Source organism: Artibeus jamaicensis, unplaced genomic scaffold (genome assembly GCF_021234435.1).
Source record: "Artibeus jamaicensis isolate MK-2021 breed Jamaican fruit bat unplaced genomic scaffold, CSHL_Jam_final scaffold_474, whole genome shotgun sequence".
NCBI lineage: Eukaryota > Metazoa > Chordata > Mammalia > Chiroptera > Phyllostomidae > Artibeus > Artibeus jamaicensis.
The window spans coordinates 34,504,412-34,519,977 of record NW_026522046.1 but is presented as its reverse complement, the minus strand read 5'-3'; the positions used below and the strand labels follow the sequence as shown (position 1 = coordinate 34,519,977).

At 36.1% G+C, this 15,566-nt stretch overlaps 1 protein-coding gene across 2 annotated transcripts in view; it reads right to left on the bottom strand.

Annotated features, from left to right (window-relative positions):
- NCAM2 (neural cell adhesion molecule 2) overlaps positions 1–15,566 on the bottom strand; it is a 419,099-nt gene that overhangs the window by 39,822 nt on the left and 363,711 nt on the right. For both annotated transcript variants that reach the window (XM_037161841.2, XM_037161842.2), the window contains exons 13-14: positions 11,691–11,810; positions 7,954–8,075 (exon numbers count right to left, since the gene is read on the bottom strand). In XM_037161841.2, coding sequence (XP_037017736.2) covers positions 7,954–8,075; positions 11,691–11,810 — 242 coding nt within the window. The remainder of the gene's footprint in view (positions 1–7,953; positions 8,076–11,690; positions 11,811–15,566) is intronic.

The following is a 15,566-nucleotide window of genomic DNA, read 5'->3' as shown; positions in this document are numbered from 1 at the left end:
GAAGAGGTGTTGGTGTTCATATTTATAGAGGCCCCCTAGAGTGCTTTTATGTCAGGAACTTTTTTGAAGCCATAACTTATGGGATGAATGAGTGATCGACACATTTTAAATAACAAATGAAACATTATTCAGGGAGAGAACAATTGAGGTGGTGAGATCATCCTTCTGGTTGAATGTCAATGTTCCTGTGACTCTCCTGTGTTATGATTGAAGAATTTTGTTTCCATACGAGGGAGTTTCTGTTTCTTGGATTTTCTGGTATCATGGTTCAGCTATTCCTCACCTTTGTGACTTTTCAGAGGCCACAGAATTCTCAAAAGTTCTGTTTGCTACTCCGAACACAAGTGAAATGATGTAGCGATGCACACACACATACACGCACATTCCACTATGATTTGGGAAGATGTGAGGTTTGGAGGCTTCTAGTAGTGTTTCAAATCCAAATCTCTTTTTCTTGTCATCAAAACTGATTGAAACTGCCTTTGTTCCACAAAAAAAAATTTGTAAACTAAGCTTAAATCTTTCCCTAGTGTCCATCACCCACAGGCTTTTTTTAGGCGAGGAAAAGCTAATGTTTCCATTCCATAACTTCTGTGTTCTCACATCCCACAGATGTTTGCACAGTGCAACTTTTTCCTCTTGTATTCATTATTTCTTATATCCATTAACCTGGTAATGGAACTAGTGTACATCATAAACTAATTTATGTGTTCATTGGTTCATTAATGCAATTATTTACTCAGAGAACAATAGTTTATCTGGTAGTACCAACACAAGATGAATAAAACTAATCTTCTGCACTAGCAGAAAAAAAAAAAAAAAACTACCAAGAAGCTAGGGTTCCTTATGTCATAGCTATTCATTTTTTGAAAATATCTCAAAACTCAACACTGATGGCTTTAAATAAATTTCCATGTACCTATCCAAACATAATTAGAAACTAAATTCTCTTAATAATAAATACTCAATTTTACTTATTGACTTTTAATATCCTTTTCAGAATTACCTTTTCTTATCCCGTGGCCATTGGGTACAAACTTCCCAACTCCAAATAGTTTAGGAAGGTCAATTAAGACATAGAATTACATTTTAAAGCTCTGTTGCTAGTTCCTAAAGTACATTCCTCACAATTGATTTTTTAAGATACCAATTTTCTTTCAGCCCTTCTTAGCTCAGGAAACTCATTTAATGTGTCAACACTAAGTGATAGTTACTATCCCATAGCTAGCGTCGAATTAGAGAGAAAACAGTGAAAAACTTATGGAAGCATATTAAAACTATTTACTAAATTACATGGAGTTATGCTGACACTCTAATACAAAGTGGATGTAAAATATTCTATACATAAAATACCTTATTTTTCCATATGCATTATGATACTAATAAGCTTGTCTTTATTCTCCACATACATGGTGTAATCTTACTGACTCATTGTTAGAGACGTTAATTTTCACAAAGAGCCCACAGAGACACCCAATTCTGCTTTTATGTTACTCCAGTCCTCCTCTAATAAATTCTGTCTTCTTAATGGGTACTGAACAAAGTGGTGTGCTCTATCTGCTACAGGATAACACGGAATAATGTGTTGCCAGGTCCGCAATAAATAGGATGTTATGCACTTTCTTTATTATGTTGTGATTAGTCTTCTCTTTGTCCCAGTGAAATGCAGGTTTAAATAGTTTAATTCAGTGTCTTCTAGAAATCAACGCACATATTAAGGAATATATTGTCTCAATTTTGTCATTCTTAGATTATAAAATATATAGCCCTGTGCACAAATATGGTCAAAAAGCAATCAAGTGAAAATCATAAAAGTGTTTTCTGATATTTTCTTTCCTTTATGGTTTATATCCAATTAAAAATTGTATTGCATATGGCTGAAACACCTTTTCCAATTATTCAGCTGTACTCCACTGTGGAATTCATGCAGTTTGAAAAACTAATAGATATAAAGTAGCTTTGGATCATACAAAGAGAACAAAAAATTAAAATATTTGAAATAATAGTTATTTTAATGTAAGTGCAAATGTCGAGGCCAATGTCACTATAAATATTTAGCTGTGAAATCTTCTTCAACATAAATTTTTCAATGTGAAGAATAATACGTTAAGAAAGAAACTGTGGAGAAAAATATTTCCCCAAGATAAGCCATAAGCTACTATTTGTTTTATTAATATGATACTACATCGAATTATGGAATTTCCAATTGGACTTATAGAACATGAATTCTGCAGGATGGAGAAGGTGGAGGAAGGGGGTAGAGAAGTGTGCTGTACAGACTGTTCCAGTGTGTTAGAGTGGAAGGCATATGACTAATGATACGGTAAAGATAAAGGGATTCAGAATGACTATATGTGGAGACATGGAAGCCAGGCAGCTGAGGTGAGACAGGAGAGTAGAAGAGGGGTGGATATTATCTCCACAGGCATACTTCATTTCAGCCCTTGCTGCTGCAAGACTGGGCTTAGACTACAGTGTCTTACATTCTGACATGTACTCCCCATCTGCACCAAGGCACCCTGATTCAGTAAGGTCCAGTTTCCCCTCTTAAAATGCAAAAAAAAAAATAACACTTTATTTAAGTGTTTAAGTGTTATTTATTCAAGTATATTTAAGTCTCCAAGAAGGAGACATGCCTTCCTAACAGTACACAGGGTGGTGAGAAGTTACCTTCACAACTCTTATTGTGAGAGCATAAAACTCTACTACTAAGACCATGATCCCTTAGCATAGCACCCACTAGATCCATCCATCCATGTTGTCACAAATGGTAAGAGTCATTCTCTTTACGGCCCAGTAGTGTATATGAGGTCTGTCTGGAAAAAAGTCTGAGCATTGTTAATATAATGGGAGTGGTTTGAACACCACTGATATAACCTGGCCACCAAGGACAGAGGACTGGAATGTGCATGGGTGAACAATGAGGACTTTGTTGCACTAGGCAGTGAGGGCAGTTGACATTGTTGAGGGAGCATGTGTACTATGTTGCCTTCATATTCAAAATGACTGAGAACAGAGCAACAAATCTGCATCAAATTTTGCATTAAGCTTGAACATTCCTCTGCAGAAACTATTTGGATGATTCAGAAGGCCACAGTTATGGGCAGTTGGTGATTGGCAGCTTCATCATTACCATGTGCCAACTCATGCATCACATCTCACGCAGAGTTTTCTGGTGAAACATCAAATCACTCAGGTGACTCTGCACATGTACAGCCACGATTTGGCACCCTGTGAATTCTGTTTTTTTTTTTTTTCCAAAACTAAAAGCACCTTTAAAGGGAAGAGATTTCAGACCATTGGTGAGATTCAGGAAAATACCACAGGGCAGCTGATAGCAATTGGGAGAACTGTGTGAGGTCCTAAGGTGCATATTGTGAAGGGGATTGAGGTGCCATTGTCCTATGTATAATGTTTCTTGTATCTTCTTTGATAAATGTCTCTATTTTTATATTACTTGGCTAGATACACCACAGGTTTTTTTTTAATCCAATTATATATTGATGGGCACTCGTGCTGCTTCCATAGCTGGCTATTGTAAATCCTGCTGCAATGACTATTTGGGTGCATGTATCTTTCTGAATTAGTATTTTGGATTTCTTCAGATAAATGCCCCGAAGTGGATTCACTGGGTCATATGGCAGCCCTATTTTTAACTTTCTGATGACCCTCCGTACTGTTTCTCATAGAGGTTGTAGCACTTCACAGTCCTGCCAACAGTGCATCAGGGTTTCCTCTTCCCCACGTCCCGGTCAACACTTGTTCCTTCTTTTATTGATGATAGCTATTTTGACAGGTATGAGGCGGTATCTCTTTTCATATATATTGGCCATTTATACTTGTATCTCCTCTGGAGAACTGTCTATTCAGGTCCTTTGCCAATTTTTCCATCAGGTTGTTTTTTGGGTGTTAACTTGTATGAGTTCCTTGTATATTTTGGATATTAATCCCTTACTGGATGAATATTGGTAAATATTTCCTATTCAGGAAGTTGTCCTTTTTGTTGATGGTTTCCTTTGCTGTGACAAGCTTTGTAGTTTAATGAGTTCCATTTGTTTATTTTTGTCTTTTGTTCCCCTTGTCTGAAAAGTCATACCCTCCAAAATTTGCTGAGAGTGATGTCAGAAAGTTTATTGCCTGTGTTTTCTTTAAAGATTTCTATGGTTGCAGGTGTTATCTTTAAATCTCTAATCCATTTTCAATTTGTAAGGTATATACATGTGAAATTACTCTATTTTATAGCCAAGACATATAATATTGTATATAGACTGTAATTTTAAATTACATTAATTTTTAAAACTTCTAAAACAGTTTATTTAAAAAATAATGTAAAAAGTGTGTCCTATTAAAATCCTAATAGCTCTGGAAGTAGTAACATAGGAATTGATTATCAGTCAATTATAGCCATGTCTGAATTATGCAACCAATCATTTTCATTGTGATACACCAAACCCACTGACACTTTGATCCTGGAATTTCAATCCCTCAGAGCCGTGAAAAGATTGATTTCTGTTGTTGAAGCCACTTCGTCTAGGAATTTTGCCATGGAAGGCCTAGCAGACTAAGTCAGTCATTAAGATAATAAAGATAATTACATTAACAATTGTGGTATACTCCTTTATGCAGCTGAGCCAACTCCCAAAATATAACCATCTTTCATTAGTGGTGGTCATAATTCTATTCAGTGAGACATAATTTAATTCTAGGTGGTAAGGTTTTTATAAAACCTGTACCATACTGTTGGAAAAGAAAGGGCAAAGTCAAGTTTCAACAAACTCTTGTCCCTTCTGTTCTTTCCATTCCCCTTACATTCTGAATGTAGATCTTAGAAACACAAGATAATCTAGATGAGAACCAAAGACAACAGTCTAAGAATGAAAGGACATAAAGAAAAAACAATGTGATTCTTGATAATATTGCTACAATGTTTTCCTAGCCCTGGATTGTTTAAAACACATATTTGTTTTATGTGAATAAAAAAATTCTCTGTTCAACACCCACAAGTCACGTAAAGTATGAAAGTACAAAACTGCTTCCTAACAGATGGACAGTTTATATTGATTTTAGGAATAAAATCTGCTTAAAAACTACTGATTGCTTTCTGCTAGTGAGATATTAATTTATGTTTGAAGAAATTTATAATGTTATCACTTCAGTTTTGTTAAATATTTTGAGGAATGGTGCCTGCTGGGTAGTCACATTCTTGTTAGTTTCTGAACTTTACTTTTGTATGTTTGGAAATGAACACGTAACTGAAAAATATCCCAGCATTCCTAAAATATATGTACAAACTTTATCAACAAAAGCCACTATTAAAAGTGATGGAAAAAATAAAATGAGGCATAATATATCCTTGCTATCATCAATTAATGACTTTGGTTGAACTCAATATAATATTTCTGTTATTTTGAACATTAACTTTTTAAATTTCTTAAATTAAATCTTTATCTTTATTTTTGTCCCTTTATATGCCCCCACTCTCAGCAATCACCATACTGCTAACACTTACAAAAGAAGAATTCAACCGTAACTTTTAGCTTTAGGTAGAAATTACACATATAGAGAATATATTAAATATTTTTACTAGTCATTGCATTTCATTGTTTACTATGGGATTTTATTGGGGTTCCCTACAAATCTTACCATCCTCCTGTATTCTGAACCATCAATTCTCCAGCGTGTAACTATAGGCATGGAAGGGAAAATGTGTTCTCCCAGTTCAATTAATGAATTTGGTTCAGGCCTTTGATCCTTAGATAAAATGTTCTCCCTCCAAAGAATTTCCATGTGCAAGTAGGAGTGGCCAGAACACTTGTCCGGAGTAGCATACTGTCAGACTCACACAGAAACCAGAACGCCTTTCAGGGGGGTTGAGGGTAGAGTCATCTAGCCTCCTTACTGGAAAACCCAAAAGACACACATAACTCTTCATTATTGCCGGCATGAACTCTGAGACAAAGAGGGGTCCTGGAAAATGGTATTAGTTTTAAATTTAAAAGACAAAACCGATGTCTAAAATTAATTATTGAGAGATTACTCTATCCAGCAAAACTATCACTTAGAATTGAAGGGCAGTTACAGTGCTTCCCAGACAGGGTAAAAGCTAAAGGGGTCTATCATCACCATTATTATATGAAATAGTAAAGGAACTCATTTAAGAAAAAGAAGATCAAAATTATGGGCATTGAAATGACAATAAATACAGAAGTATCAACAATTGAAACTAAAAAACAAACTAAGTAAACAAGAAGAGCAGATACAGAATCCCAGATAGGGAGAACATTGGGATGGTGTCCAGTTGGGAGGGTGGTCTGGAATAATGGGAGAAAAGGTGAAGGGATTATGAAGCCTAAATTGTTAAGTACAAAAAGACAGAGGGAGGTTAAGAACAGTCAGTATAGGAAATGGAGTTGCCAAAAAACTTACATGTATGACCCATGGACATGAACAAAGGGGGGACTGTCTAAGGGAGTGGGGCTGCTGGCTGGATAGGGGCAAAGGGGAAAATAGTGGGACAACTGTAAAAGTATAACCAATAAAATATAATACAGATCAAATCAAATCAAATCAGTATGCTATTCAAAATCAAGTTCTTGTTTTTATTACCCCTCAAAACTTGAATATTTGAATTTAGATATAGCAATATTATCAATTAGAAAATTGTGAATTTGCAGGACATATTTAAAATTTATCTACATATTATTAAGAAACAATTATTTAAGTGTCATCTGCTAAAATGTAATACAGTGGGAAAGTGTCAGTAAAGGTTCAGTCAACATGTATATAAAATTGGCACTATATTATAAGAATAATTATAAATTATAAGGATAATCATATTAGTAAATAAATCTTATAAAACTAAATTTCAATCTTCTATTTTTTAAGTATTCCACAGTGCACACAAACACACTGGTATTTATGGCAAGGTTGTTGGGAGAAGTCACTTTCAGTGACCTTTGAAATCATTTTCATCCAAACGCAAGAGGCAAAGTCCATCCGGCCACTTCATCACTTGGCCATCAGCGTTCATCTTCACCCCATACACATAAGGATTCCCAAGGCTTTTTTCCTCTTTATTAAATTTATTAGGGTGTCTCTGGTTAACAATATCATCCAGGTGCACAGTTCCACAACACACCATCTGCACACCATGGTGCATGCTCACCACCCGAAGGAAGTCAAGTCTCCTTCCATCACCGTCTATGCCCCCTATAGCCTCCTCCACCTCCCTCTACTCCCCCCCACCGGAAATTACCACACTGATGTCCATGAGTTTTTTTCCTTTTTATTCAATCCCTCACCCCATGACAGATGCCAGCCTGCTCTCTGTCTATGAATCTGTCTCTGTTTTGCTTGTTAGTTCAGTTTGTTCACTAGATTCTACATATGAGTCAAAATCATAGGTATTTGTCTTTCTCTAATGGGCTTCTTTGACTTATCATTTTAGCTGCCCAAAGTCTCATATTTGCTTGTGGTAATTAGACTTTAAAAAATACTTCTGCTTCCTCAAGTTCAATGGGGCCATGCTTTGTTGCATCGTGATTTATTTAAGGTGTGATTTACTAATAATCTTACCTACAATAACCAGAATTGAGAAGAGGGCTTAGTCTAAACTTACTAACATCAACTGGAGTGAAGGGTGGACATAGTCTGCTAACATGTCAGAAAATAGGGAAAATGGTGTCTCATTTCAGAAATATGTAGAAAGCACAAGATGAATGCCATGGGTTTCCTTTGATGACTTATGCTTAGATTTTACCAAAAGAGCCAGTATTTTATAATCCACAATTATAAATTTCAGCAACACAAAATTATCATTTGAATTCCTGTGAATAGCATTTTATGACTGCTCTTTAATATATGCATTTGCTCCTGCTATGTCCATGAACTCAATGTAAATTTAATGCAATTTGAAAACACTTTGTATAAAACGACAAGAAATGGGGTACTCACACTTCTGTACTTCACAATGTATTCCAGAATAGGGGCCCCTCCATCATCCTGTTTGGTGATACTGAGTTTAAAGCTCTTCCCACTGCTTGGCTGCCCGTGTATGGACGGAGGACTGGGTTCACCTAAATATGCAATACAGCAATGTTGATATTGGCATACTCCTCAGGTACCAAGAGAAACTGCATTTTATAAAAATAACACTCCCATAGTCAAAATATATGATATACTTGCTATTTGCCCTTTTTTGTGATATGACTGATCCTCTTTCTTCTCACCAAAAAAACTGCAGCATTCATAAATCTAGTAATGCCACAACTGTGAAACCTCAGGACCAAATATATTGTGTACATTGATGTCAAAATTATCTGAGGATAGTACTACTATACACAAGTGCAAAATATAATTTATTAACTGTGTAATCTTATTTATTTTATTCATGTGGATTTAGTTTATAAAAATTGTACTAATAGTTATTAATATAAACATATGAAGGCATTACACTGGATACTGCATTTCTCTATCAGGAAAGATAGCAGTTTAGCAATCAGTTACCTGCTTCTATAAGCATTTTAAACTACAGACGGTTGTGAATAAAGAAATTTTGTTTTATCCAGTCTATAAGCCTATCATTTCAATGTATTTTTCTCCTAGTATCATGAACACACTTGTCTATGACACTATTTTTCACATGAAGATGATTTATAACACAGATGCTTCTAATATTTTGAATATGAACAGGGGCCCACTAAAGTGTAAGATTTTTTTTTCTTTATGTGAAGAGCACCCATACTGCTTGGAAAGAGAAATGAGGGCCCTCTGCTGTGTGTCACCAACAGGACATGCTTGGGCACGCGCTGGCTCCTCTTCCTCTATCTCCTCCCGCTCCCGATGGCAGTGGGTATGGAGATGCGTGTGTAATGCTAACAAGTAGTGGAGGACATGCTTTATTCTGCAGGGATCTGACAACCTGGAGGATGTGGCCTCCTGAGAGGGATGCCAACACAGACACACTCCACAGAATGGAGTGAAGAGGACCGCATGCCCCCAAACGTGGGGGACTTGTTTTTTTTTCTTTTTCTAGTAAGTTATCTGTATATCTAACATGGTGCTTATAACTTTAAGCAAGTGTGTGGTTTATGTGTGAGAAGGCAAGTATTTAAGAAAATAGGACAATTGGGTGTGTGGGCAGGAAAGTAAATAATAAAATAGCATCATGTGGTACAGCCACATAGGAACTAAGTGAACGAGAAGAACTGTAGAGTGATTGTTCATGAAAGCTAATTCAATTAGCATGCAGATATCATGGAATGGCATGACCTATAAAATACAAGGTATTTTTGATAAATAGCAATGTAAAAACCAGTGCAATCATTTTTAATAAAGATTTAGTAAGAGATTATGGAGAAATCAAAATTTATACTCAGGCGATTTAGTGTCATTTCTAAATTGAATTTTGGAATTTACATGTTGTACAGCATAAGGTTATTTGATATTATTATAATATTTTTAATATAGGAATTGATGGCATTTTGAGGTAATAATTATAAAGCAAGATATGCATTTTTAGTGACAGATGTTTTAAAATATATACTTTAAACATTTCTATCAACTTTGTGATTCCATTACAATTGCAACTTCATTTAGGAAAAAATAAATTTCAAAACAAGTATAATTGTATCAGGAGAAATTGACTGAAATAATGGTTTCTATTAGCAATTACTACATTCATGCAAAAATAATGAAAGGCTAAAAACATGTGGTTATGACACAGTAAGTGCTTTATATATATTGTCTCATTCAAACTGCAAAATAAAACATATTTAGTATTAAGAAACACCCAATGCCATATCCTCAAAGCGCTCACTGTCTAGGACAGAGGTTTGCAAGTTAACGAAAGTACACTAAGGGACTGGAGGTGCTGTCATTTAAAAGGGAAACAGGAAAAAAGGGAGATGATTTACGGTTGAAACATCCACAGAGGTGTTCGATGAAGAATAAAGGTGTGCCTAAATGAAGAAGAAAATGAATATTGAAGCGGTTAGCCAAGGTCTTGGGAAAGTCATCATGATTTCATCGGACACCAATGTGCAGTGATCCCGGAAATTATAAAAAGGTGAGAAATCAAGACAAAATGAAATCTTCAGTTCAGTCTGCTGATGCAGAAAGCACTGTGACTGTGGAGAGGGGGGTGTGAGCATGGCGGGCAGGCAAAGGTATGTGTGGATATACAGTGGAAGGTAAAGGGTGAGGTTGTTGAGGGTTAGAGGTAGAAAAGAGACAGGTTTCTTTAAATTTTTGCAAGGTCACTCTAGACTCATTTTGATCTGCAGATAGGATGTAGGGGACCAGTTTGTCCTGGCCTGGCAAATGTGACTCAGCTCTGTATGGAAAACCTACAGATGGGAAGTGGTGGGCAGGAGCCAGACCTTCAAACCGAGTTTTCCCATGGGAATCAGGCCTAGAAAATACTCACAGACTGTTATGGCTTGCTCTTGCTAAAACTCCCTCACCCTGGTCTAAAGCAACAAATGTACATTGTTTATCCTCAAGGTAACTTCCAAAGCCTGTGTGAGCTCCCCCAAGGACAGAGCTAATGAGCTCATTGCCATCCCCCTCTGCATGTTATTTTTATTTCCTTGATTGTACCTAGAATGTAGACAGTAATGTTCTATGTGATAGATGATAAATCTTTCTCTGATGTAAGACCCCAGGAAAACAATAAAATCCTGTCTAGGCAAGGGTCATGGCGCTCCCCTCTTGAGGGAGTGGCCGGGGCACCATAGGCACTCTCCCCTTGAGAGAGTAGTCGTGCCTGTTCCCTTTTTCCACACAGGATTGTTGTCACCTGTGAATGATTCTCGTCGTCAACCACAACAGGCAGACTCTGCTGGATAGGGTCTGCAACAATAGGATTATGAATCAAGATGTGTTTGTAGCCTGGCTGGTGAAAAAGTAATGAGAAACTAAAAAAGACACTGGCTTTGAGAATGGAGAAAAGTGAACACATCTAACCAATTTTCAGTCAAACAGAAAAAAAATGGTCATGAATTGGGATAATATATTTATGTGGCAAATTTGACTCTCTTAATATATATGTATAAAGTAGAGAGGGATATACATAGCTTTTATAACAGCCCTTCTTTAGTCACACTCAATTTTTTTCACATTTTAAAATAGAAGAAATATAAGTCATTTTAAATATATCATAACTTTGTATAAACTCAATGGACTTATAACACCCCCAAACAGGACAGTAATGAGAACAAGGCTACAACAGCTACTCTTATTCTGCAGTTACCAGTGTAATGGGTTTATTTAATGCTGTATTTCCCCCCCCACTTAGGACCCAATGACAATGCATGGGACAAAGGCAATAACCATACCTCAGCAAAAGAACCGAATTCTGGACATGTTCCACTCACTCTTCTCCTCCCTCACAGAATATAATCTGAGTACTGCAATCCAATTCATCAGACCATGAATAAGCAGGACACCTGATCCCAACAAGTTCCTGAGAGCAATTTTACTCTCTATACTGCAGAACAGCTTTTCTGTTTTGTCTTGCTCCAGAGCAAAGTTATCTGTATAAGTCTAGACGCCACCAAATTCAGAAACCACTTCAGAAACATAATTCACTTCCCCAAAGTGTTGAAACATCTCCCTGCATTTTGAAATCCCATTTAGCTTTGAAAGTGAAGAGAATGGCCACAGTGAACATGACAGAGAGGAGTACTTACGGACTGGTAGTGTTTGGAAGACTTCTATTTTACTGTAATCTCCTTGTCCTTTCCCATTCACAGCTGCAACCCGGATTTCATAAGTTGTATTTGGTTCCAGGTTGCTCAAAACAACCATTGCTAGAAGAAAAAATATATATGCCTATGATTAATGCATTTTAGTAAGTAAACAAATAAACCTACTGCAAAGTTAAGTAAAAAAAATTCACTATAAATCTTTCCATAAGTACCTGAAAAGAATAGGAAATATGTATAAGAAGAGTGATTTGTGAACAGTCTTCTTCTTTACCCCTATTTTAGTTTTCTAACTTAATGCAGAAAATTTCAAATATGAAAATTGATAGTTTCTTGTACAACACTTATAGTCACAAAATAGAAAAATCCTTCATTTTTTTAATATTCAAGAAATAGGAGTGATTGAAAGAAAACATCTTTACTGTCTACTCCAAAACAAGTTTAATACTTAGCACTTGAGCCTTTGGTGTGAGGCATTTTAGTCATGTCCAAAATCTGTCACAAAGTTGGCTCAGCAGCAGAGTAAACCATTTATTTGATAATCTCAAATCAAACCACATTATTTTTAATGCTAGTTTGAAGGGTATCATCTTTTGTACTTTCTCTCTGAATTTCTTCTCAATTATACACAGGACCAGACCTGGATTCTACATAACACAAAGAGGGAGAAATAATCTGAAAAAAGTACAGGGATATAAACATTATTAGAGATATGTCCTAAGATATGTCAACCTCTTTAATTTGGCAGAGAATTTACAATTGTAGAGTTCAAGATACTATTTCTTTACAAATTCTTCTGATGAAGCTAACAAAACTCCATAGTTGCCTCATCTTTACTGCTTTTGCTAAACAGAGAAAAATTAACTAGTGGAAACGACAAAGCCTTCACTAGCAAGAAAATGGAAGCTATTCTTGGTTTACATAATAACTCCAAGGCAAATTTTCAGTTCACTAAGAAGACATAATCAATCATAAAATAAAATACAAAACTATAGGTAACCAGAGTTGTATTTGTAAGGCTATCTTTTCACATGAGCCATGACTGAAGACTATATACATTCAATAAAATTCCAGTATCTGACTGATTAGAAGCTGTAAGGATAAAATGGAAAACCAAGGTTTGAATTCAACTCTTTCCAATGAGCTAAGAATCGGTGTGCTTTTTCAGGAACCCCCAACCCAGCCTGTTAGTGAACTGGAGTCGATGCATATATAAGTAATATCAGCACAAGAAAATGAATACAGTTGCAATGGAGAGGTTAGTGTGCTTGTATAAATGGATCTGTTCACGCAGATTATGAAAGGAAGAACTCAAAGTAGGAGTTAGGTAGTTAAAATGCTAATAAATTGAAATTCTACCTTCTTTAAGAAATAATTGTTTTGCTCAAGGTCAGCATAACAAGGAATACAGGGTTTAAAAGTCATTTTATAAATATATAAATATAAATATCCCTTCACCTTTTTCTCCCAGCGCAACCCAACCCCCCCCAACAGCTGTCATTCTGCTTTGTACACCTCTGAGACTGTTGCTACTTTGTTTGTTTAGTTTCTTCATTCAATTCTACATATAAATGAAATTATATGGCATTTGTCTTTCTCTACCTGGAATATTTTACTTAGCCTAAGTAAAAGGCTAAGGACCCTCCAGGTCCATCCATGCTGTCAGGAAAGGTAAGATTTCCTTGGAGTGGGGGGAGTTAGAAGACGGTAAAGGGGGAATGACTGGTGATGGAAGGAGGCTTGACTTTGAGTGGTGAACACACAATACAATATACAGATAATGGATTATAGAATCACACTTCTGAAACCTATATCATTTTATTAACCTATGTCAACCCAGTAAACTCAATAAAAATAAATGAAAATAAAATAGGATTCATCATATTCTATCAATTTAGTTATTAATTAATACAAGAATTAAAACCAAAGTGAACTGGTCATGCTATTCTGTAGATATTAAAGCTTTATCAAAAATAATTGCTCTTTAGGGCTTATCATGAACTAAAGTGGGGACTTCTGGAGGAAAGGAGGAGCCAGACGGAGGAAGGTAATGGGAGAAAAAAGTGGGACAACTGTAATAGCATCATAAATAAAATATACTTAAAAATGTTTAGTCCCTTGAACTATCAACATTGTGGTGAAGCAGTTAATGTTCTATGTGATGCCATTGAGCTGTTGGTGTTTGATTATCCTCTTTATTGGAGAATGACATGGGGTCATGAGAGAGACTCATGCAGGAACTAATAACCTTTGCAGTGACCTTCACAGTAAGACATGGGAGTGATGCAATTTGAGATGAGTTCATCTGCCTCTGGGCCCGATTCCACTGCTAACTAAAATCCAACTGACTCCAAAGTCGGAGTTGGTCTCAGCTTCTAAATAATAACACTTCCATGCAATTTTACAGAAACAAAGGAGTTAGAAAGGTTGAGAGACAGTACAGACAAAACTGTATGATGCCAGGCGGTACTAGGCTTATCAGGGGATCACTTTGTAAGTTACATGTAAGTGTCTAAGCACCATGCTGTATGCCTGGAGTTAATATAACACTGAATGTCAACTGTAATTGAAAAAGAAAAAAAGAGAAAAAAAGAAATAAGGGATCTGTAAAATAAAAACCACAATGTATCAATTATCTGCACAAAAGGGGACATTACCTGCAGATGAGGGATAATGCAGAAAAATGTATTCTTCGTCTTTGTATGTTTAATGGCAATATATTCTATGTTTACTGGAAAATAGTCATAGTGATATATACTTATAAACATTCAATATTAATATTTACACAGGTAATCTATACAGAGAATAGGCTGCACATGACTATATATATGAGAGATTGCTGTAGGTCCTTGAACGGCTGTGGAAAATTTGGGTATATGATATCCTTCCACATTTCTATGATGTAAAGATGCAGCTATACCATCGTTTTAAGATCACATGGCTGGCAATGCCTATATAAAATTGTCTGCCTTGATACACTTAATCAAGAAAAGAAGTAGAAAAAGCTCACAATTTTAGTTATAAAAATATTCTTCAAAAATCAGAAATGTGGAGATCACATTTTATTTTTTTTAGGTTACAATGAATAAACAAAAGAACTATTGAAGTATCTGAACATATCGATTCAAGGAACAGTAACATTATACTTAGATTAAACAAGTAAAACAACATGCCTCCCCCACCAAAACCAAGAAAAAAAAGCTACTCTACACTTTACTTGAACTTTCTGAGTATTTCAACCAAAAGTTCTTTCTGGCTTAGATTGCTGTAAGAATCCCCAGCTAACGTTTCACAGGGATTAGGAGGGGCTTTGAATGCCCCCCACCTCTTGCCAAAAGAAAACCTATTTATTTAATTATAATCAACCCAGAACTGATATTTCCCCACATTTCCTCTCATTTTTCTGTTCTCAGGGCCAAGTCCTGCCCATTTACTGACTGAGTTTCACAGCAGAGGGGTTGGTGGAGGACAGTGACAAGGAGAATAAAATGATGTCTGATCTGGTCTTCCAGCCCTCAGCTGCAGACGCAAAAAGGTCAAGTGGGCAAGGGGAGGCCGAGAAGCCTCAAAGTTATGGTGGGGGTGGCATGAGAGTAAACCAACCGGTGCAAGTTTTCCAAAGTTTATGTGCAAGAACACATCTGTGTCTTTTTCAGTTCTAACTCTGAAGGTTTGGGCATGAAAACCCTTCTTATGAGGTTTATTAATATTGCATGAACATAAAGATTATTATGTGGAGTACAAAAAACTCTAAAATTGAGACCAATTTAGAGGGAAAGAAAAAAGATTCAGGGGAGGTTAAAGCCCAGATTGGTAATTTGACTTGCTGATGAGAGGATGCATACATTAAATCATCCATAA